General features: G+C 35.9%; 1 protein-coding gene across 8 annotated transcripts in view; it reads left to right on the top strand.

The window, feature by feature from the left end:
- CACNA2D1 (calcium voltage-gated channel auxiliary subunit alpha2delta 1) overlaps positions 1–22,569 on the top strand; it is a 427,358-nt gene that overhangs the window by 224,123 nt on the left and 180,666 nt on the right. For all 8 annotated transcript variants that reach the window (XM_074903424.1, XM_074903423.1, XM_074903422.1 and 5 more), the window contains exons 5-6: positions 675–719; positions 22,375–22,504. In XM_074903424.1, the coding sequence (XP_074759525.1) occupies positions 675–719; positions 22,375–22,504 (175 nt within the window). The remainder of the gene's footprint in view (positions 1–674; positions 720–22,374; positions 22,505–22,569) is intronic.

Here is a 22,569-nt window from a genome sequence, read left to right as displayed (position 1 = left end):
AGCAGTTCTGTTTATTGGAAAACCTATATCTTTAAGGCTTTTAAATGGTTCAGAAATATTTCAAGCAAAACCAAAACTATATTTCATAGGAAATACCCCAGTTTTCAAACTGCTGTAGATGTTTTGCCTGAATTACATGGTACAACGTTTCCAAAGAGCTGCCAGGTTCCCCTCTATGGTACAACAGTCAGACTCTCCTGTGATGTATTTTCACAGATTTTATTTTTACCGTGGGAGGTGAATAAAACAATAAACATGATGCAACAAATGCTTAACCCACTTAGCAATGCCCATGCATCGTTCTGTCTGTTGCCTGCTAGATGTCATGGTGCATAAATCACCTAATTGCATAGCAAGTCATATATCCGTAAAAGAAACAGCTTACACAAGTCTTTTATGAGCTCTGGATTTTGTCCAACGTCTGTACTTTTCTACCTGGCTTTTTGAGTGACTTATGTAGCTTACCAGGGAAGAAGCATTTAATGAAGTTAAACATGAGCATGGGAAATATTACATGCTACAGAGAGCAAGCAAAAGTCTGATTCTGTCATATTTCAAAGAGAGTACATAAAGAAATGTGGGTTTATTTTAAAATGTATTTTAGTACAAATTATTATTCGTAAATTTTATTCTCTACTTTCAAACTAACATAATTACTTTTCTTTCTCTTACAGAATAATGATATAATCTATTACAATGCAAAAGATGATCAGAATGATGTAAGTAATGTTTCTTTTTGTTTCACTGTAATCTCAGAAAATTAAGGGATTGAAAATATTAATGGAACTCTAAGACTAGCATTTAAATATTTTGCAGGAGCAAGAAACCAAGAAACTTAAAAATGTCTTCAAAAGTTTTCTCAAGAGCCAGATAATATTTTATGTTCTAATTCTCAAAGTCTGTCTTGCCTAATACAGTCTGAGTTACTGATCAGGCAGGGAATGTTTTGAGAGAAAAAAGATCCTGACAGCAGTATCATTCACTTTTTGATATGTGATAAAATCATAATTATAGGACTGTAGAATCAAAATGATAAATGTAAATAATTTACTTTACTCTGAAGGAACCATTTTCTGGCTCTATTTTCCAAACTCATATTATCTTGTGCTGTATTGTTTGTAAGAAATTATTTACATGAGGGGAAAGCAGATGTAAAATGTTACTGAATAACTATTTTCATGCACTTTATGATCGCTCATATGACTGTAATAAGCTTTGGGGAAATGGAAAATCCATTCCTAAGATTTAGACAAAACATATGATAGTTCAATTCCTGGTTTTACTAAAACTTTTACTTTAAGTGGTTTGAAGTTTCCTATCTGGCTTTAACTATTAAAGATCTTAATGCCTTCTGGGGAGAAGACAAGTTATCCTCACCTTCACTTGAGATAATACAACTACTTGTCTTCATTATAGATTTAATTTATAGAACCATAGAAAAAATGTTGTAAATGTATTAATCAGAATTGCCAGCATGCTTCATTTGCACTTTTTAATCAAGTATTCTTTAGAGATTGATGGTATCACTATTGTAATTGATGCTTCTGCTGTAAGGCAATTAAAGAAGGTACATAGATCATGTCAAGCAGAACTATTTGATATGCTTATATAGAGTTATGAGTACTGGAATTCAGATACAACATCTACTGTCCCGAGTTTTAAAATTTGCATGCTTTAACTAAAATTTATTGCAACCTAAATGTGAAAGATACTGGTCATTTCTCATTAAATTCACTGCGACTGCAGGTCCTAATCACTTCTGGAAACAGAACTGCAAAGCTAAAACATTGAATTTTGAATCTAAGTGTACCGTATAGTGTTGGTAGATTATGGTGTGAAGTAAAATACCCCTCTGTATCTGCGATGATTAAATAGTAGTGGGAAAGATCTCTCAGTGACTACTTCTACAACATTAATCCAAATCTGCTAGGCAGTGCAGGAAAGGAAATCCTGTTCAGGAGTTTACTCTCATTTTCTTTGACTTTCCTCTGGAATTTTTTTTATTCCAGAAAAAAACTCACAACTCCTCCTGCCACAAAAAAACCCAAAATTTTATGTCACCAGGTGTCCTATTTGTATTTCTGTTTTTTGTTTTTTTTAAATCCTTTTTTTTAAATTTTGGAATGAAGTTCATAATAACCTTTATTGTCAGTTTAAGAATAGTTCCTTGTGAGTCAGAGCCAGTCTCTCAAGAAACAAGTAACAGCAATATGGTGTCAGCAACACAGAGTTCAATACCAAAACCCAACACCAGTTTAAATTATTACTTTGAAATGTTTTGAATTACAATGAAAAATTTTAAGACCTAGAAATTTCAGCTTAATGGGCTGAAATGTTTTGCAGGTCTGTACTATATGGGCTGGGTAAAATATAAAAATATATCATTAAGACTGTGGTTCTGTTTGAGTTGCCAGCATGTTTATATGGCTATATGTGTTGAAATAATTATTTTTCGTTCCTTCATAATAATCCTCACATCAAAGGGTTAAAGAGGGAGGAGGAAAAAAAAAAGGAGTTTTTTTGTTTTGTTTTACTTTTAGTGTATTTAATTCTAAATTTAGAAATCAATGTGAAGGGAAAAAGATACAAAGGAAGTACACTATTTGCAGGCTCTGGTTGTTTGAGAGCATGTGCTTTCTGTCAGTCATTTAAGCTTTTTTGGCTAGCTGATCAGAACAAATGCTTTGATTCAAGGAGATACCATTAAGCAGTTCCCCATGAATTCTAATTGCACCATGAAAAGAGAGACCAGTCTCAGATACCTCAGCCACTGGGACCTCACTGATTCTGCTAAGGGCTGGGTTTGCTCATCCTGGAGAAGCACACTCTAATTCTGCTTTCTCACATCCAAAGAAGAGCAGCAAAGCTGGTGCAGGGTCTAGAGCACAAGTCTTACGAGGAGCGGCTGAGGGAACTGGGGGGGTTTAGTCTGGAGAAGAGGAGGCTGAGGGGAGACCTCATCGCCCTCTACAGCTCCCTGAAAGGAGGTTGTTGCAAGGTGGGTGCCAGTCTCTTCTCCCAAGTAACAAGTGATAGGACAAGAGGAAATGGCCTCAAGTTGTGCCAGGGGAGGTTTATATTGGATATTAGGAAAAGTGTCTTCACCAGAAGGATTGTCAAGCACTGGAACAGGCTGCCCAGGGAAGTGGTTGTGTCACCATCACTGGAGATATTTGAAAGACATGTAGCAGTGCTGCATAGAGACATGGTTTAGTGGCGAACTTGGCAGTGCTAGGTTAACTGCTGGACTTGATGATCTTAAACGTCTCTTCCACCCAGATTGATTCTATAATTCTTGCTATTTAGAAATGATGAATATTTCATAATGATGCTAAACATTATTCTCCTTCAGCGGCAATATCAGTATTTATTCTTAATAAACAAAATAAATCTTACTTATATTACACAAAAAGAACAATGTTTTAGAGATATAATTTACACATGCAGATTTGGATCCCTTTAAGAGGCCTAGTATTTCAGGAACCACTAACACGCATCTCCTAAAAAAGTCTCTTCCATGTGCTGCGAGTTTTTCACTGTTGAAATTTTTGTGCAAATATTTCTTAAAATATTAGAAATGTAGGGATTCTTTTCCTTCATCATTAAGGTTGAGGCTGATTAGATGAATGCAGATTAGGAATCCAAGAAAAAATTGTTTTCTGTAGCACTTTGTTGGGAATAGAAAGTTATGGGTACGATTACAGATTATTTGCATCTCATTAAGGTGGTAAGAAGCTGTTACTTTTGGATAAAACACATTGAATGTGAAAATAACTTTTTTTTGTGCTGCCACTGTGATTAACAATCTAACTTTACAGAAGAAGCAATAAGGATGAGAGTCAGTGATCTGATACTGATTTTTGGGGGGGAAAACCTGCATCCAAGTCTCAATATGTATGCAAACCCCTTTTCCTGTCTGAAAAAAAAAAAATGCTTGAGAGGACTTAGGTGGCATCTTTTTTAATATAGAGAGATTTTACTAGAATCATCTCTGAAGCACTGGCTAGTAAAACTGCTTTGCCATCCATTTTTTGCTGTCTCTAACTAAAGTTCTTTGTTTTTTGTTTTTTTTTTCTTTTCCATGCTGTGAGCCTTCATTAAATCACAGGACATGGTATTGTATTTCTCTTTCAGTACAAGTAGAAATAATTAGTAGCAGAAATTTATTTATTAAAATTAGGTATCTAAGCTAGTCACTGTGGATACCTCTGGAGAGCTGTTCAGTTTATTCTGAGATAGGTGTCTAAAGTCAGCTGAATCACTTTGAGATGTGTTCTTCTCTCTGTTGACCAGGTTCCTATAATAGACCCTTTTAAATCTTTACCTTTTAGATGTTGAAGAATTAGAAGAAATCAATCTCTCTGATCCTGCCAGCCAGTTTTTGTCTCCACTCATCCTTTTAAAATTATACCTTTATCAGAAGACCAATCCTCTAACTAATTCTTTGTATTTTTACCAGTGTATGTTAATCTGCTGCTGTATAGTTGCTTTTCTTCTTGATGTTTATGTACCACATTCATGTACCTTCTCTCTCATTTTTCATCTGCTGTGTCGATGGGCCTTTTTGAATGTAATGACTCTATTTACTTGGACTTAAAAAAAAAAAAAAAGCAAAGCACATGAAGACCAAGCATTCTTTGGCCTTTGGATTTCTCAGTCTCTCAGATAAAACAATCAATTTGTCATCCCTTAGTCCATCAATCAGTAATATACCTTTGTACTCTTTATCCTATAACAGCAATTAAATTCTACTTGCTTGTTTCGCCCACAGTGCTGTATGTAACGTGTGGGCTGTTCATAATTAATGTGTTTTATCCTCACAACAAGGTAGGAGATATTATATTCCCATTTTTCATATCTCATAGGAAGATAATGGCTAAACTTGTAATTTAATACAGGTCTCTCAGGTTTTCATTCACTGTCCTATTCCCTAGAATCCTTTCAGTTTGATATATTGCAGTCTGTGTCGTGCACTTTAATTTGCAGGTGTCAACTGCTTGTGTTGTATTTGGACAAATGCTGCGGTGCTTTTATTGGACAACTGAGTGATACCACATTAAGATGACCTTTCTCATAAGTTTTAATACTGCTTTGCCTGTTTTCTCTTCTTGTCCTTTTTAACCCCACTGTATTTATAGTCACTTTTGCTTCACCGCTCATTTCTTTCCTCTTTTTTGTACTGGTCTCCATGTTACTTCTAGTGATTCTGCATCTTTATAGATTGTTTCTAAATCTAATTTTTCTGTTTCCAAATGTTCAGGTAATCCATCTCTCCACTGTGCACTGTATTGTTTGATTACTTAATTTTAATTTTTCGTTGATTTCTTCTATAATATTTCTCTCCTCTCCTCTTGGCATCTTGCTTCTTTTCTAGCTTTTTTTTTTTTTAGTGTAATTTCTTGTCATGGTTTTATAAACTCCTTCCTGCACAGGCTACATCAGCCTAATTAAAAAAGGACTGAAATTTTTCAGTGATTTAACTTTAAGGACTAAGTATTACATATAAACAAACAAATGCTGCTTTAAAATGAAACCAGCCACACGTCACTGGGAGTTTGTAGCTCCTCTGTAGGTCTTAGTCATTAGGCTTTAATTGGGAGCAGTCAGTTGCATCTCCTGGCAAGAGTGATGTCCCTGGTCAACACAGGTGATTTATTAGAGATTTCCTTTATGCAGTCCCATGTTGGATTGCAGTCATGACTAACAGAGCAGTACTTCTGTGCAGTTATTGATCATGTATTAAGTGGTAGTAACACTTTTATCTTGCTGAATTAATGTGAAGGCTCTAGAATTATGGGTCCATTTGGGGAATAAGTACCTGCACAAAATGGGAATTCACTCTGTGACTGGGGTCAGTGTGTGGGTTCCAGTAGAGGGAAGCAATCTGGAACATGCCCATGGCTGTTTTAAATCAGTTTTTTATTATTTTATAAAACTTGCAAGGAAAAAATCTTCTAAAACTGGTAAGCCAGCTTTGCCGCATGGTTTAGATAGTATTCATAATTCAGTGATGCCTTGTTATTTTGGAATAAAAATGTGAAGCAGTAGCTCTTTTTGAGTTTAAAACTGCTGCATAAATGCAGCTATCAAGCTTTTTAAAAATAATGATGAAAGAAGTCTACATCAAGCTGAAAACTGTTGTAAAACTAAGAAAGGATGATTATGTGTGAATATAAAAAATAATTTCAAAAAATTCCTGGTGGGTATTAACGTACCACAATTCTGGACATGTAAGGTGGAATGCATCAGCTGGAGAACATAGGAACTGATTGTAATAATCTGGTGCCCACTCTCTTGTAAGTGTTTTTTTAAAACACCCTAACCTTCATTGGGAAACGTGGATAAGCTATAACCTGTTATCTTTCCATCCACCAAATCCATCTCCCTTTTTAAAATGGAGAGATCAGAGACAAGAAATTGTTCGATACTCCTGACTTGTTTGAGAACAAAATAGAAAACAAAATAATTTCCACCCCCAAAATGTGTTTTGTTTTGTTTTGTTTTGTTTTCAATAAATATGAATGCATGGTCATTGAGCAAAAGCAGAGAACAGAATGGTTTTCCAAGAGGCAGACTCCTCATAGGTCTGCTCATTCCCTAGAAGAGACAGTGAGATTTAGAAGCATGCTGACAGTGGCATTGGAAGTTTATTGAGTCTATGCTCATGCCCATACACAAGTCTTTTCTACTAATTTATGGTATCAAGTGTTGCAAAATTGGCTTTGATTTGCAGCTATGATTACCTTAGTAAAAAGAAGTGTGATAATGAATTAGCTGAAGTTTACTTGAAACCGAGTCTGAACCTACTATTGACTTGATCAAAGAAATGGTGATTTTTTTTCTCCTGCTATCAGAACTCAGGAGTTTTCTGGGTTTTCTCCTTATAACATACATTGAAAAATGGCAGAATGATGTTTTTTATTGAAAAAACAAGTATGCTATGTTATGGTTTTTTTTGTAGCTGGGCAACAGAAAAGGAGTTTTCTTTGTAGGCCTGTGTCCCAGGAGCTGCATGTTGGGTCAGGTAGAGCCCTTAAAGGAGATGGCATCTGTATATGATTAGTTGAGAGAAGGGGCTAGAGCTGGGGCAGGGCAGATGGGGGACTCCAGGGATCAAGTCTCAAAGATAACAGGTATAAATAGACTTTTCTAGAGACAGGAAGGGTGATGCCAGTTTTCTGCAAATGTGAAAGTTGCCAGTTGCTGGACTAGAAAGTGAAACTAAGTGATAAGACCTGCCCTGACAGTATAGAGAAAGCTGGGATGGGGATTGCTTTATCTGTTACATGTCATCCAGTAGATAAAAATTTCCTCTGGTTTTGGAGAGTTTTTTTAAACCTAATTCTGATAATACATACCTTTAGTAATGTCCCTTGTGTTTGCATATGTAAGAGGATTTCAGTCTCAGTGCTTAGACTGGCTCTGGTTGCCCAGTGTACAAAATCAATATCCTACCAGCTTGATTTAGCTACAGGTGGATTTCAAAACTACAATTTTTTCAGCATTTCATAGATGGTGAAGGATAGGCATTTCCAGTCATTTGTTTTAGATAATTTAGGATAAGCTTAAATGCTAGGCTGTGGAATACCTAGTCTCCTTTTACAATAGGGTAGCCTAGCAATAGTAGCCTGCTAACTTCCTTATCTAAAGGTGTGTGGTGCTCCTATTCCCTCTGCTTTCGTTGTATGACAACCAGTATGGTCTGATGTTGTAACATCACAGGCAGTGAAATGGATGCAGTCGCAGTGACAATGTGTCATGTTTCCTTTTCTTTTCTTTGCCCCTTACATCTTTGATGCTGAAAAAAAAATGTTAAAATGACTCATGAAGAGTTTGCCCCAGCTATTCTAATTTATGATGAGTAAGTGGGCAAAGTATATTTCATACAGATTGGAAACCATAGTTAGATAACTTGACAATAACTGTGATCTGTACACTCCTGCTCTCTAGAAGGTGCCAAGTAGTCCTTGTACATATAGCAGGTCTCTTTAGGTCTCTTTAGGGATTATTTTTGTTATTGCTGTTATTCATGTGTGTAAATTACAGCTATTTTTAGATTAATTTTCTTATCCTTCTGAACCTGCTAGGGTTTTTCAGCAGGCCAAGATACTGCAGATATCAGAATAAATAATATTTACATGTATCTCCATACTTAATTCTCATATTTTTTGTTCAATGTCATATTGCTTGGTGGTATGTGGTACAATTAGGCATGAGAAAATTTCACTGGAAAAACTGGCTTGCATCAGCAATAGCGTGGCCAGCAGGGACAGGGAAGGGATCTGACCCCTGTGCTCGGCACTGGTGAGGCCGCCCCTCGATTCCTGTGTTCAGTTTTGGGCCCCTCACTACAAAAAGGACATTGAATGACTCGAGCGTGTCCAGAGAAGGGCAACGGAGCTGGTGCAGGGTCTGGAGCACAGGTCCTGCGAGGAGCGGCTGAGGGAACTGGGGGGGTTTAGTCTGGAGAAGAGGAGGCTGAGGGGAGACCTCATCGCCCTCTACAGCTCCCTGACAGGAGGGTGCAGAGAGCTGGGGATGAGTCTCTTTAACCAAGGAACAAGCGATAGGACAAGAGGGAATGGCCTCAAGTTGCACCAGGGAAGGTTCATCCTGGATATCAGGAAGCATTTCTTTCCAAAAGGGGTTGCTACGTGTTGGAATGGGCTGCCCAGGGAGGTGGTGGAGTCCCCATCCCTGGAGGTGTTTAAGAGTTGGGTTGACTTAGTGCTGAGGGATCTGGTGTAGCTGGGAACTGTCAATGTTGGGTTGATTGTTGGACTGGATGATCTTCAAGATCTTTTTCAACCTAGAGGATTCTGTGATTCTGTCTGTGATTCTGTGTTTTAGATGATATTTTGCATATTCTTGGAGAATCATGATATCAAAATGAGCTAACAGCTAAATTTGTAAAGAGACAGAAATATTAGTTGACTGATATTTTATGGAGATATTTTAATTTTGAAATCTTTGACATCTCGGGATGCATCTGTGACAGTTACTCTGTTACTTGGCAATATTACATAGATTTTATTGAAGATTTATTTGGTTTGTTTTTTCCCTTTTCACTGTAATGGGTATTAGCTATACAGACAAATACCTTATTCTACCCTTTTTTATATATAGACAAGGGATTTATTTTGCCAGGGTAGTTTGCTCTTCGATTGACCTAAGCTATAGGAGGGAATGAACAATTTGTGCTAGTATAAATTAGTTTTCATTATGAAAGACTATCAGAGTAGGACTGTTGATACACCCATGTAGAGAACACTTTTTAAAGCCTTAGAGAAGTTTCATTAGAACAGGAATTTCTTATCTGTAATAAATGTCATTTTTCAACTATATTTTAATTTTTATTAAAACATGTCTTGAATATTATCCTATATCTTTTGATACTAGCACGTATTACTTGAAATTAATAATTAAGTCTATAATACATTTAAAATTTTATTAAATGAAGAGGGAAAAACTTGATAGCTTCCCATAGGTGTCCTAACCTATTTCCATTTTCAGAAAATACTTCCTGGCTATTTCGCTTTTTGATTCATGAGAGTATTCCAAGATTTTGTCCTGTTCTTCTCAAATATACAACATATTCAGAGATGTGACTCTTTTTATTATATTCTAGATATCATAGAACATAGTCAAATGACATTTTTTCAATTATGTACTAAAGTAAATTAATACGTTTGAAAATGAACTGTCTTAAAAAAGTAGATCCATATTTTATTATTTTTTATGTAACTAATTACACTTTTGGGAGTATCTCACTGCAGTTTATAACAAAAATAAAGTTTATGGTTAAAATATACAGTTCTTGCTATAGTGAATATGTAGAAAAATCCTGTTATAGCACAAAGCATCTTATCTTTAATACATGGGGAGGAGGACTAATCAGGAAAGCCATATTTTTATGTTCTTTGGTCTTATATCTGTTCATCTTTTTTATGCAAGAGGATTTATTGTTCTTATTTCTAGCAATTTCATGGTACCTTGACTTCAGGTATTTTAGGAAAGTGCATACTCCAGTGTTTTTTCTGTGCGCTTTCTTACATCTGGAATCAAGTGTTACAATTTCTAACAGTTGATTTGGGTGCCATTTTTTGGAAAATGAGCATTGGAATTGATAGTGAGGGCATGATTGACATTGTCTGTTTAGTACCAAGACTTTTTGCATTGTTCACTGAAGAATGTGTGCCTTTTACCAAGTATCCCTGGGAATCATGTCAGGTGTTTGGGGACCTTGCCATTTCAAGGCATTGTAGGTAAGCTTCAGTCCAACTCATAAGGAGAAAAGGCATACCTTAAAGCTTCCTATTGAAATTTTAATGATCTGTTGCCACAGGGAGCAGGGTTCTTGCTTTTTTTCTTCTTTTTTTTTTTTTTTTTTAGTATTCCAGTTAAAAAACTAAGTGTCAGATTTATATTATTCAAATTTGTGCAAGTCTTCTCTTCTCCCAAATGAATATATGTTCGAGGCTGCAATGAAAAATACATGATAATAAAATATATGAGTGCCCCAAAGCTATCTCCTACCTGTGAAAGAGTTATGAAATAATAATGGCAAGAGTGATAACTGTAGTTGTCAGTGTCCTAAAAAAGATGAGGATGTTCTTAATGTGGAGAATCCTAACTTGAAGACAAATTTGCACAAAAGAGCAGTGCTTGAAGTCTCCCCATGGACGCTAAGTTTATCCCATGTCAAAGATCAGAATTCAGCCCTTAAGTTAGTGATTCATCACTTCAATGGAAAATTTCCTCCTTCAGGATGTTTCTTACTAATATCAAATGCATGAGTGATAACAATTGCAGTGAATGGAGTGTAATTGTTTATTGGTAAATAAAAGCAAGTCCAAAAGCTGCACTCGTTATGGAATGTTTATAACATTTGAAGTAGTAACTTTTCACAAGTGCTTTTTCGCCTGATTACAGATAGCAATGTTGCGTGAGTGTTTTGACATGTCACTTTGAAGTATGCTGGTCACACTGATACTTCTAAGTAGTACAAAACAAAACTTATGACTGAATCTGGTGTTTTCATATGGTTGATGGAAGGTGGAAGTAGGCTTTGAAAATGCAAGTCTTATAAAGAATTCTGGAATGGATCACTTATATTTAATATTAAATATAATATTAAAATATAATATTGACTTACATGGATATAATTTCAGAGTGGTTTACGATTCCATATATGCCTTCAAACAGGAAATAATCTATGCATTGAACTGTTCGGGGATTTTCAGAGTGTTCCCTGTAGTCTGAGTGATCTGAAATGTAGTTCCTCACCTGTTCCTGCCAGCCCCTGACTCTGTGAATAAGAGCATTTCTGAACTGGCCAGTGCAGTCTGCAAAAGGCCAGATCACTTTCCCTGGGGTTTCCACATACCGGTTCTCAACATTGTCTGCCCATGTGGTTTTATGGAGAATAGATTAAAAAAAAAAAAAAAAAAAGTTGAAGTCAACCATATCTAACATAAAGCATTTCATTTGTAGGTGCTTGTAAGTGAATGGTTAGTTTATTCTGTGATGTATAACGTTTTCTTACTGTATCCAGTGTTATCCTTTCCTGTAGTTCTCTTCATTAACATCTCTATTTTCTAGTACTTGCCATAAATATTGCAAAGCAGCAGAGCTTCAGAACAGAAGCCTCTCATTTTATGCAAAGATCATTTACTCTGTATTTCTGCATCCGAGTTATACCTTGAGTAGGGCTGAGTAGGAGGCAATATCTGGGGTTTAGCTTCAGAAACATTTCTTGCTCACATGGCTGTGAAAGGCCATCTGTGCTTCTGCTTTTGTCTTGTGAACTGAAGTCTTTCAGAGGTTTTAGGACTGGTAGGTGAAAAGGTGAATTAAAGTTTCTCTTGCAGTTTTCTTTTATGGTAAGTGTTGCAAATAACTTTTAATCTAGTGGGGGAATCGCATTGTCCAGACCCTAAAAACTTTTGAACTTGGATTCAGCCAACCTTTTACAAAGGTATCTTCTTTTGTTGTTTTTTTGGTGTTGTTTTTTTTTTTATTATTTATTTCTTTTAAAATCTAAACATTGACCTGTTTCTTCTTCTTTTTTTTTCTTTTCTTGTTTTTTGTTTTGTTTTACTTCTGATCTGCTTCTCTTCTTGGGCAGAATATCCTTCTAAAATTTCCTAGTCTCAGTGAATGGTATTCTTCTAATTTGTTGCATTGTTAGGATTTCACCATACTAGCATTTTTAAAAAGCATATAAATAGTCTTACATAGTGCTATGGCAGTTTACTTCAATTAGGTACAGTGTATGGTCTGTATGTAACCCAGAGGTCAGTGCATGCTTTAGTGTTACCTACTGCTTTTATCTGCTGAGATACAGCTGGCATTTAATTAGTGAAGGGCTGCATTATAATTTATGTAAGCATGAATTAGTGAGCGATGTTTATGTAGTGTTTTGAGCCCTATTAGTGTTAACTTAGGGAATCACAGAAAAAAATTAGATTAGGAGGGCTTCTGGAGGTCATACAGTCCAAACTCCTTCTCAAAGCAGGGCTTCACTGTTATTAATGTTGTTATTGACACAGAAGACGGTACAAATTAAGAAGAAAGAGCAATAACCAACTAGTATGCCGCAGGATGCACAAAATCTGGACCTGACCAGTACGCCTGAAGATAAGTATGCGCTGTGAAACAGAATCAGTTGATGGCTTAGCAAAGCTTGGTAAAGACAACTGCATCAGATTAAAAAATCAAATTAATTAAATGTTCGCATTCGGTTGGTATTATAAGTAATTCCCAATGAAGCATTAAGATGATTTAACAGTTTTTCTTCTCCAGGGATATGATCTTTAATCAGATGTGGGGGTGGTAAAAGGTAGACAGTGTAATTTATTTCAATAAGAGTAGAACAGTTCCTAGTCTGAAACTTAATTGCGTGTTGTATGAAAAACCTAAATTATCTAGAGTGCCTTTTGGTCTTGAAATTATAGATGACCAAGTATTCTATGGGACTTTTGTCAACAATGGATATTTTTATTTTATTTTACAACATATGTTTAAGTACTCTAATGGAATGTGATTGATCAATAATTTGAAGGAGGCTATGAATTTAAAGTTTGTTGGTTTGGTTTTATTTTAATAAGTGACTGGGATTTTCTTAACTACTCATAACATTTAAATCAGTTAGAGTAAGATGTGCTTTTATTCTAATATGACCCTATATTCCTAGTGTTGGCTAATGATAGCATCTTATCCACTCAAGCCACTATTAAAGTCAGTGCTGAAGTAGGCAGTTCTGTGCGACACGTGATAACTTGAAGGCAGGTAGGAAAATCACTCTTAGTGAACACCCTGGTCCTGAACCCCTGAGTTTTCCCAGGCCATTAACCCATATAGAAGAGAACCAAGTTGGGAGGTTCAGATGGGGTTACACATCATGATACCCGAACTCATGCCCAGAATGTATGACCCAAAAGGGATATGGAGGTGTTGCCTGAACCTTCAGGAATGGAGGGGATGAAATTAGGGATCATTGAAGCTAGAGAGACATACACAAGTTCATGGACCAGATGGGACAGATCCATGCCATGTATGAGGCAGCCCGCCATCATCCTTGAAACACTGGGGTTTGGGAGAGGTTCCTGATGACTTGGGGGTGGGGAAGGGTCACACTTATCTTTAGGAAGATTAAATATATCTTATATGTCTTTTGTGCTTAAATATTTAAAATACATATTTCATTTTACCTGACATTAAAGAGAAAATTAGGACAAAAATGAATTTTTGCGTACTGATGTTACTACAACAGACTTTATGCACCTTTGCTGTGAAGGTTAGCTGTAATATATAATAAAGAGAAAACAAGATAACTTTCAATTCTTTTCTGATTATTAAATAAGAAAACAAGGTTTCAACAAATACTAATTTTAACTCACTAAAATATCATGTCAGTTTTAGGAAAGAGAAGCTGATTGCACAGGTCTTATTAAAATAAATTCTGTTAATTGCAAATATGCCTGGGAGACTTCAGATTTTTCTGCCCTTCACCCTGCTGCTTGACCTAACCTCCTGAGCTTTACCTTGTTTGGGACACTTACAGATTAGAGTCCCTGTCTCTTCAAATCAGAGGCACATGTGCTGTGGCTTACTTGATTTGGGTCTGTAGTTGCAAGTAGGTGATCTGCCTGAACTCAGTGGGTATTAGTCGAAGGAATAGATTGACTCAGGCACTTTATGCTTTTAGTTTTCAAGTGAACATTAGGGAAATGGACGAATGGTCTTGGCTTACAAAGCGGAATAAGTTCCATTTGGTAAATCCAGTAGGAATTTAAATTCTTATCTTCAGATTAAAAGAGTAAATCTGAGCAGGTGTGTACTGCAGTTTCTCTGGGAAAAGTAGCAGTTAAACAGATATGAATATTGAGTATGATATATTGCCATGTTTTGTCTATTTGGACCACTAGTCTACCATGGAATTCCTTCTTTAAAACTTCACCAGCCATATGCTGATTACCTTTTCTAGTTGAGTAATTGTTCATCATGTCATTGAAAACAGGCCGTCTCTGTTTCCTACATGCAAAATTGTGTCAAAGTTTTATTTAATGATTTGTAAGCCATAGCTACAAAATGTAAGGATAGGTCCTGTAGATATGATTCAAACCAAAAATAGTATTGGTCCTTTTAGTGTTTTTCTTCACAACATGGATGATAAAATGCTGGTATAATCATTAGAAAGTCACAATAATTGTTGTTATAGTTTTCATTAATTCCTTTATTACTATCTTTTAATCTTAAGTGGATTTTTTTAGCTTATTGCCAAATGATCTCTTATGTCTTGATAATGTTCCTTTTTGTCAGAAATTAAGAAAACAGTTATGTTATTAACAAGACATTATAATTCCCTCAGTCATGGTGTTTAAGGCACACTCTTAAATGCAATGTCAACTCTTTCAAACAAGATGATATCCAGAAGCTTGGATTTCTGTTTTAAAACTCTCTCCACCTGAAGGAATTAGGAAAACCCAGTGCTTTTAATGTTTCTCTAAAATGTAATTGACTGAAATGCTACAAGAGAGACAGATTTTCATAGAATAGTTTGGGTTGAAAGGGACCTTTATTGGTCATCTAGTCCAACCCCCCTGCAGTGAGCAGGGACATCTTCCACTAGATCAGGTTGCTCAGAGCCCCGTCCAACCTGACCTTGAATGTTTCCAGGGATGGGGCATCTACCACCTCTCTGAGCAACCTATTCACTGTTTCACCACCCTTGCAGCAAAAAATTTCTTCCTTATATCTATCTAGTCTGAATCTACCCTTTTTTAGTTTAAAACCATTACTCCTTGTCCTATCGCTGCAGGTCATACTAAAGTGTCTGTCCCCAGACTTCCAAGTCTTTACGTTTGATAAATAAATTTCATCAAGAATTCATTTATTCATGAAACCAAACTCAAGGTGCAGTGAATTTTGTGAATAGGTTGGGATAAAAAGAAAAATGCTATTATGTTTGGGACACCCACAAAATTATTGTATATCTAAACATTCTTATCAGGAGCTGTGAACCATGAAGGTCATATAAATGAACGCATACAGTGGGTTTTGAACAATCCATAAAAAAGCATATAGTTGTGTATACAGTAGACAGGGACAAGACTGTAAATAGATGTGTAGAAATTATTATCAACAAAAATAGTTTGCATTCATAAAAATGGCTTAAGAGGCAAATAAATGATTTTTTAATTAATTTGACTCTATATCTCATACATACTAAGTTATTGAGTTGACAGAATGCTGAAAATAAAATAAATGCTATAAAACTTTTTTTAAAAAGTAAAGGCTCAACCCAGAGTTCCATTCATTTTCTTACTGATATACAGCAACCAGTACATTATAAGCATACAGAAACACTAAAAGCGCTGAAAAAACCTCATATATATTTTAAATAAATGGCCCTTGAGCATGACACGCTGAAACTTGCAAATAGAAAACTATACCCTACATCTGAAGCTATCCAGACCCTATATATATATTTATATATACATTCTTATGTTTGTATGTATGTATATATAGTCTTATGTTTAACACCTCTCTGTTGTCTAACAGATAAGGTAAGAATATTTAAGTTCTGAGCCAAGTGTTTTCTTACTTTATTTAGAGCAATTTTGGTCAAGTTTTGTTCTTGAGAATAGACAGAAGGATGTCAGTTTTACGTAAAATCTTAGTGTATCTGAATGAAGACTGCAGTTCCCCACTGACACACAAACAACCACCTAAATGCACTCAGCAGTTTTCCCACAGCTGGAAAATCACATCTATTGAAAGGAAATAAAAAAAAAGTTATCAGAAGGCAATGCACTCATGACATTATCTAAAATGCTGTGAAAGTTCTGTGACTATTAGAAATGCCATGTAGCTGTCTCTTCAAAAGTAACTTCCCTCTATCTTATCCTTTGAAGAGCTGTTGCTAGCCTTTGCTTTCTGCAGGCGTCCTGCTGAGCTGTGTGCTTCAAGTGATATCTCATTTTACTCTCCTTATCAGGTCCAGCTTTAACTTTTTAATGGGGCCACAAGCAGCATTGAAGGGGCTGGGTATGTAGTTCTACTGGATTGCTTCCTCAAGGAAGAAAAATATCCAGCAAAATAGCAAAACTAATTTTGGGTAAGGAAGTGAGTGTAGGAAAAATTCTGTGCTGATTTTGTATATGATAGCATTCGTTTGCACGGAGTAGATCTGGGAGTGGACTAAAAGAAGCATAGGTAGTGAGACTCAACTGTTTAAAATTTTATATTTAGAAATTTCAACAGATATTCAGAAATCAAAAAGGGGCAGAAACCTAGAGATGAAAAATATAAAACTTGAAAATCTGTAAGGAAAGATAGAAGGGAATGACTAAGCAAGAATTTTGATGTCCCTAAAACCATGTATATAATTAAATTTCCTCATTCTCTAAAATGTCATTGATAGGAACAGCAAGGTTTTATGCAAAACACAGTCTTTAGATACTAGGGCAATGGAAAATATTAGCAACCAATTCCTTTCTATTTTACCGAAGTATGAAAGCAGGCATGTGCCGTTGTTTCTTGGTGGATATTGCTTCAGGAATTTTTAAAAAAGAAATCTACTTTTTTTTCTTTTGTCCTGATGCAAAATCTGTTCTGATGCTTTGAACAACTTCTACGTTGTTCCTAAAAAGAGTCTGCCTTTGGAAAACAACTGAAGATTGCTTCAGTTTGGTTGTGGTTTTCTGTGTGTTTCATCGATGGTATTTGTTTAATTAATATCAGTTTTCTGATCGTCAGTTTTGAACAGCTGCAAGAAGCAAAAACCAATAAGCTTTATATTTGTGGAAAAACTGTTTCTCATTTTTACAGTAACCAGTGCTTTTCAACTAAATGAAAATTTACTAATAAAGATACAAAATCCAATCATCTTCCTATGGCTATGATGATGAAAAGTCACTGGAAGTTGTGGAAAGGAATCAGGATATTTTTGGCTGCAGTGAAATGGGCAGCTAAACTATGTCAGATTTTCTTGAAATGACTTTGTTTCATTTTGGTTTAATGGTTGTTTGCTTTTCTGTACACATCTTTCAGTGATAATTCATGGCATAAATCTTCTAGTTACCTCATGTACATACATTAATTTATCTTCACAAAGACTTGGAGAGGAAAGTTGCATTATTTCTACTATGTATTTGGCTTACAAAAAACAGAAAGCAACCTTCCCTCTATTTTAGATCATGCCAAAAGTCATTTAGTCAAGACCACAAAGAACAGCTATAGAAGAACCCGCTTTACCTGAATTTTAGCTGCTATATCAATTTGCCTTTATTCTGATGGTGAACAGTAGACACATGAGACAATTATTTATTTATTAAAAAAAAAAAAAAAAAAAAGAGCCTTAAAATGGCACAAATGTGAACTGAAAAGTGAAATGGATTTTATCTGCCTCACAAGGGAGGGAGAAATTGGTCTGGAGATTCATTGCAGAGAAATGAGTGAGTTATTTTGCTGACTGTCAGTGGTAGGTAACAATGTAATTCAATAAGTGAAGGCCAGGTTTGAATAGATAGAAGATTAATCTTCAGCCACTATCTCCTGAGGGATTTTTCTGTGCCAGAATTGATTGCATTTCGGTTCCTGACTTGAGAGAGAAATTGGTTGGAGTTGGATTTTAATTATATTCACATGGTGGATTACTTTCCTTCAAAATATGTTTTGCTACTTTCCTGAAAACAAAGCTTAACTGGGTATTAAAACTCTACCAACCAATGCCACAATCTGTCAGGCTTTAGATAATAATACCGGGCTAAAATAATTATTAAAATCAACAGACGCCTTTTTAATGTTTCCTCTTTTTTTTTTTTCTAATTTAGATGTAGTTACTTGAAATTCATAAATTAGACAAATGAAAGCTAAATAACTTTTACTTTAAATAGAAGGATCCACTACAAACATTGGATGTGTAAGGTCTAGCGCAGTATTAGTCTTGCTGGTCTGGGGGTCGTATTCCAAGTGAGTGCAAAACTAATTTGCCTGTAATGCTTCTGATATTTGCCTGTTGCATGCCGAACTAGTTCAAACACCTTTAGATTTAATAGTAAAATTAGTCCTGTGGGAAGGAACCTATAGAAATTTGACAGGATTTTGTCATTTGGTGTCTGGGGTTTTGGGGGTAGATAGATGCATTGTTTCAGTATCAGAGTTGCACATCACAAAATACTCCCAGGAAAAAACAACAGGGATGCAAAAGCTTCCCTGTTACTTCTTGTAGTTCTGGTAGATGCACTGCACTGCCTCAGTTAAATTGAGAAGAGTTTTTAGATTCATGTTCTCATTTTGATATCATTGAATATTGGCAGGAGGATTAACAGACTGGATCTTTATCACAGTCATTTCTGGGGGGAGCCTGGGTGTGCGTGCTGTTAGAAATGTGGGAAGTAGACTTTGTTTGGAAGTTTTTAAGGCATTCAGGTGGATTATTTAAACCCTTTCAGTTTCAACAAAGTTTAATCCGATTTTGTCAGCAGATTTGAATCTTCTTCCATATCACATGAGTGATGGGAGAGGATGAAAACTAGTATCTATTATTTGGAATGAAATTGAAATATCAAGCAGAAGCAATATGGCCATTTTCTGTGCAGATGCTTCAAGAATTTCAATTTAAAAATCTAAATATACCATAGTATGAAAACTTCTATAACAGACCACCTAAGATGGACCTCATGATTTATTCTTTTATCATTCCTCCCCCTTTTACCTTTCTCTTTTACCATCCACCCTTCCTCCCAAATATTTATTGTGGAAAATTAGTTGGAAGAAATCTTTTGACACCCACTCATTCTGGTGTTTTATAGTAATAATATGTCTTGATGGTCCCAATCTGAAGTGTTCTGTGAAAGCATTGAGAGTTTGTAGTCATTGGTACTAATTTCAGAAATAAATGTTAGGGTTTTTTAAAATCAAATTACCTTCAGACAGGAGAGAATTCTTCTCGCATGAATGTTTGATTGTTGAGATTGCATTTGCAGAATTAGACAAACTCATTACTCTGAGCAGCATGAAGCCAAAAGATAACTTGTGAAAATAACTCCAGAATTTGCTTAATTTATAACATTCCAGTTCTGGGGGGAAAAAAATCTTGTGTGATAACATAGTTTTTTGGTGGGAATTTTTTCTTCTATGTGAAAATTGAACCAAATTATATTGTCTGAACCTATCACAATGCTGTGTCATTTCAAATCATAGAATGCATAAACTATTACTGGTCCTGGATCGTTTGCACACTTAGTTGTAATTGTTTGTGGTGGTTTGACCTTGGCTGGCTGCCAGGTGCTCACCAAGCCACTCTATCACTCTCTTCTATCACTCCGCCTCCCCAGCAGGACAGATGGGAGAAAATAAGATGACAAAAGACTCATGGGTTGAGATAAAGGCAGTTTAATAATTGAAAGCAAAGGCCACTCATGAAAGCAAAGGAAAACAAAAGGTTTTATTAGGATTTATTTTCTACTTCCCATCAGCAGGTGGTGTCCAACCACTTCTTGGGAAGTATGGCCTCAGTACACGTAGTGGTTGCTCCAGAATACAAATACCTTAATAATGAATGCCTCTCTCCCCTCCTCCCTTCTCTTAGCTTACATTGCTGTGCACGACATCGTATGGTATGGATTATCACCTTGGGTCAGCTGCCCTGGCTACGTCCCCTCCCAGCCTACTAGCCTTTTGGGGGGGGAGGGGGTTTGGAGTGATACCCTTGATTGCTCAGCAGTGGCCATAACACTGATGTGATACAGAGCACAGCACTATGAGGGCTTCTATGGAGAAAATTAATTCAAAACATTTCAGGCTGCTTTGTACAGCTATTTCTGCTTTTCTAATCCACATTCCAAAACTAAAATATTACTGGCTTAGAAGCATCTACATGCAAAAGTATGATATTCAGAAGTCCCCTGCCAACCTCAGAGTATTACAGAGGTCATTGTGTCCACCAGAACTATTAATGAAAATAATACCACACACATGAAAGTAAAATGCAACATGTGGTCTTAGGTGTTATAAGGAGAATAATGTTTTTAGGTAATTCACACATTTTATCAATTTAGATTATTTAATGATGTGACATACCTGGACTTTACCTGGTAATAGATTTGCTCAAAGAAAAAACATCATCCCTTTGAGTATTAAAAATTATGCTTTCCCTTCTGTCTCATCCAGCAGTGGTGTTAAGTACTAAGTAACAAGTTCAACTTCGTAGCATAAGATATAGTAGCTGTGTAGCATAAAAGTAGTCAAAATTAGCATCCACCTTCTTTTCTTCCAGAAATTTAATAAACTTGTATTGTGAGATTCATCTCACCTAATTCTAGGCATCTGTGTTGCAGAGTTCTACATCTAGGCTACTTGCCCTAGGGCTATGTTTATAGTCAATGGAAGGTTGGAGGCACTTCTAAGGCATCATTCCTGTAATGAGAAAATAGGTGTCTAATTAAGATGAGATGAATTGCACTCTGAAAATGCCCATTGCTCTTCATTGACTGTGAAGGCACCCTGGGGTGATGAGCTCAACACTGCTATGTTGTTGAAATCATTGGATGTTACTGGTTAGATGAGTTCTGCCCTTTGTGTTTCCAAAGGAAACCACCTCCTTGAAACCCATCTGAGACTGCTGCTTACTTCAGGCAACATTTGAACCTACATTTGAACCATTTGAACTACATTTGTTGTTATTTGTCTGTAACCCTGTGATGAAGCAGATGAGGAAACGTTAATTAGATTATGTTGTGGGCAAGATGAAATTTAGCTGTCTGTACTTCCATAGGGGATAATAGATATGGTGGAAGTATAGAAATACTCAGCACGCACATGCCTGACTGACCCAGACTGGTGCTTCTTTGTTAGCACTATTTTTCAAGCATATCACATTTTCAAAAACTGATGACTCTTTAGTATTAAAAATGTCCTTATAATTGCCTACAATTGCTGACCTGAGTAATCATTTGGTGTCATAGTTGATTCATTATTGATTTAAGTGGCAATCTACTCATGCCATAGGGCCTCCTATTCCAGCTGCAGCTGGGCCAGGTGAAGACACTGCCACCTCTCCTTTGGTCTTTGCTACCTCCTTGGTTTCCACACTTCATGTAATTTTTGTAGCTGAGTTTAGAAAAGTCTGTCCTTTTCAATTTTTTTAAAAAACTAGTCAAAATAACTGAGTGAATCGGAAGGAATTAAGAAGCCGGTATGCAGACAGGTGAGAGAGGATGGGAACCTAAGGCAGGCAGATGGTGGTGAGCACCTCTGTGATTGGGAACCTTGCCACCCAGGCAGCTGTAACCAGGAGAGGACACGAGATTTAATCAAGACTTTTTAAAATAAACCAATGAACAAAACCTGTTTCAATCACAAGTTCTAAGAAGGTTTAATATCCTTTCTTTGTCTGGATGTGCATCACTGTTTCTGAAAAATCTATTTATGAAATGTGTATTAGTGGTGTCATTTTAAGATTTATGATTTACTATATAATCTACAGAAGGAAAAAATGAGATATACAGTATTTATATTTAAGATTCAGTACAAATTATTGCATGTAATAAAAGGTAATGTATTTGTCTTGCATTATGGGTATAAAAATTCCATGCACTTATGAAATTTAGGTGTGTAAGATGTTAGGCTGGTATTTTTCTTTTGTAGCTCTTCATTTCACTGAGTTACATTGGATAACTCATAATTTAAAATAAAGTCTACATTAGTATTTCTGGACCTGAAGTAAGTATATTTATACCGAAATACAAAATGTGAGCTATGAAAGAAAGGCTGTGAGTCTTTTATGTAAAAAGAGGCAAATGTGAATGGAATTGGTTTTAGCATACTTTGTAAAATTTTGCTCTTTGTATGTCTTCTTTTAAAAAGCCTGAAAAGAATGATACTGAATCTGGCAGCCAGAGAATCAGACCAGTATTTGAAGATGATCCTGTTTTCCGACGACAAACGTCTTACCAACATGCAGCAGTCCACATACCAACAGATATTTATGAAGGCTGTAAGTAGCATGTTGAAAAAATTACCTTATTTTCATACTACGCTTATTATTTGTGTCCTATTCTT

Source organism: Athene noctua, chromosome 3, assembly GCF_965140245.1.
Source record: "Athene noctua chromosome 3, bAthNoc1.hap1.1, whole genome shotgun sequence".
Taxonomy (NCBI): domain Eukaryota; kingdom Metazoa; phylum Chordata; class Aves; order Strigiformes; family Strigidae; genus Athene; species Athene noctua.
The sequence above is the reverse complement of the archived record's forward strand: the minus strand, read 5'-3'. Positions and strand labels throughout refer to the sequence as shown.